This window comes from Nicotiana tabacum, chromosome 17 (genome assembly GCF_000715075.1).
Source record: "Nicotiana tabacum cultivar K326 chromosome 17, ASM71507v2, whole genome shotgun sequence".
Lineage (NCBI taxonomy): Eukaryota > Viridiplantae > Streptophyta > Magnoliopsida > Solanales > Solanaceae > Nicotiana > Nicotiana tabacum.
This window is the reverse complement of record NC_134096.1, coordinates 139,650,988-139,652,370: the sequence shown is the minus strand read 5'-3', so window position 1 is coordinate 139,652,370 and position 1,383 is coordinate 139,650,988. Positions and strand designations below refer to the sequence as shown.

At 37.3% G+C, this 1,383-nt stretch overlaps 1 protein-coding gene across 1 annotated transcript; it reads left to right on the top strand.

Moving 5' to 3' along the window:
* Positions 1-392: 392 nt before the first annotated feature.
* On the top strand, positions 393-977 carry LOC142172141 (secreted RxLR effector protein 78-like). Its single transcript, XM_075235922.1, has 2 exons — positions 393-618; positions 784-977. Exons 1-2 carry the CDS (start codon positions 393-395, stop codon positions 975-977), a joined length of 420 nt encoding a protein of 139 aa, XP_075092023.1.
* The last annotated feature ends 406 nt before the right edge of the window (positions 978-1,383 follow it).

Here is a 1,383-nt window from a genome sequence, read left to right as displayed (position 1 = left end):
GGATGAGAAAGCTCCAGGTATTGATGGTTTTAATTCTTGCTTCTTTAAGAAAGCATGGTCAGTTGTGGGGAATGACATATCAGAGGCTATTATTAGATTCTTCACTATATCTGAGATGTTTTTGCCAATAAATTACACTCTTGTAACTCTTATTCCAAAAGTTAAACATCCTTCAATAGTTAAAGAGTACAGACCTATCTCATGTTGCACAATGGTGTACAAGATAATCTCCAAGATATTGACTGCAAGGTGTCATGGATTATCTGGTTGACAAAAGCCAAGCCGCATTTGTGTCGGGAAGGATGATCTCTGATAATATTGTGCTAAGTCATGAATTGATAAAAGGGTATGGTAGAAAGGGCATTTCCCCTAGGTGCATGATAAAGCTAGATATGCAGAAGGCCTATGACTCTGTAGAATGGGTGTTCCTTGAACAAGTATTGAATTGCCTGAATTTGCCTGAGATCTTTGTTCAGTGGATAATGAAATGTGTTAGCACTGTGTCCTACTCAGTGTTGATAAATGGTAAACCAGCCAAGCATTTTCCTGCCAAGAAGGGTCTTAGACAAGGAGATCCTCTGTCTCCATTCTTATTTATTTTAGCTATGGAATACTTAAGTAGGTTCTTAAAAACCTTGCAATTGAACCATGATTTTAATTATCATCCTAGATGTGCGAAGCTACATGTGATCCAATTGGGATTTGCTTTGTAGAGGGAATGTGATATTTGTCAAGCTACTACATGACTGTTTCATTAAGTTCTCCAATGTGTCTGCTTGATAGCAAATAGGGATAAGAGCTCCATTTATTTTGGAGGAGTAATCTTGGAGATACAACAAGAGATTCTAGGCATGTTAGGATATACTAAAGGAGATCTACCTTTCAAATACCTAGGAGTTCCTTTGAGTTCCAAAAGGATGTCCATTATTCAATATCAACCTCTCTTGGAAAAGATGAGGGGAAGAATTACATCATGAACTTCTAAGCTCTTATCTTATTCAGGAAGGGTATAGTTGATTAAAAATATTTTATTTGCAGTCCAATCCTATTGGTCCCAGATCTTTATTTTTCCAAAGAAAGTGATCAAGATGGTAGAATCTATATGCCGAAATTTCCTATGGACGGGTGGAGGAGAGATAATCAAAAAAGCACTATTGGCATGGGAGAAACTATATTGTCCTAAGGTTGCAGGGGGTCTTTACATTCTGGATATATCAATATGGAATAAGGCAGCAATCTGTAAGCTTCTATGGAACCTATGTCAGAAAAAAGACAAATTATGGGTAGTTTGGGTGCATACATACTATGGTAAAGGGAACCAAGTTTGGGACATAGAGGGGAACCAAACATCTTGGATAGTCAAAAAGGTATTGAAAGCTAAAC

Bases quoted from the DNA above. Each gene is read 5' to 3' on its own strand.
- LOC142172141 (XM_075235922.1), top strand. From the start codon at position 393: ATGCAGAAGGCCTATGACTCTGTAGAATGGGTGTTCCTTGAACAAGTA. The intron at 619-783 runs GTAGGTTCTTAA...TCTGCTTGATAG, and splicing joins TTTAGCTATGGAATACTTAA to CAAATAGGGATAAGAGCTCC.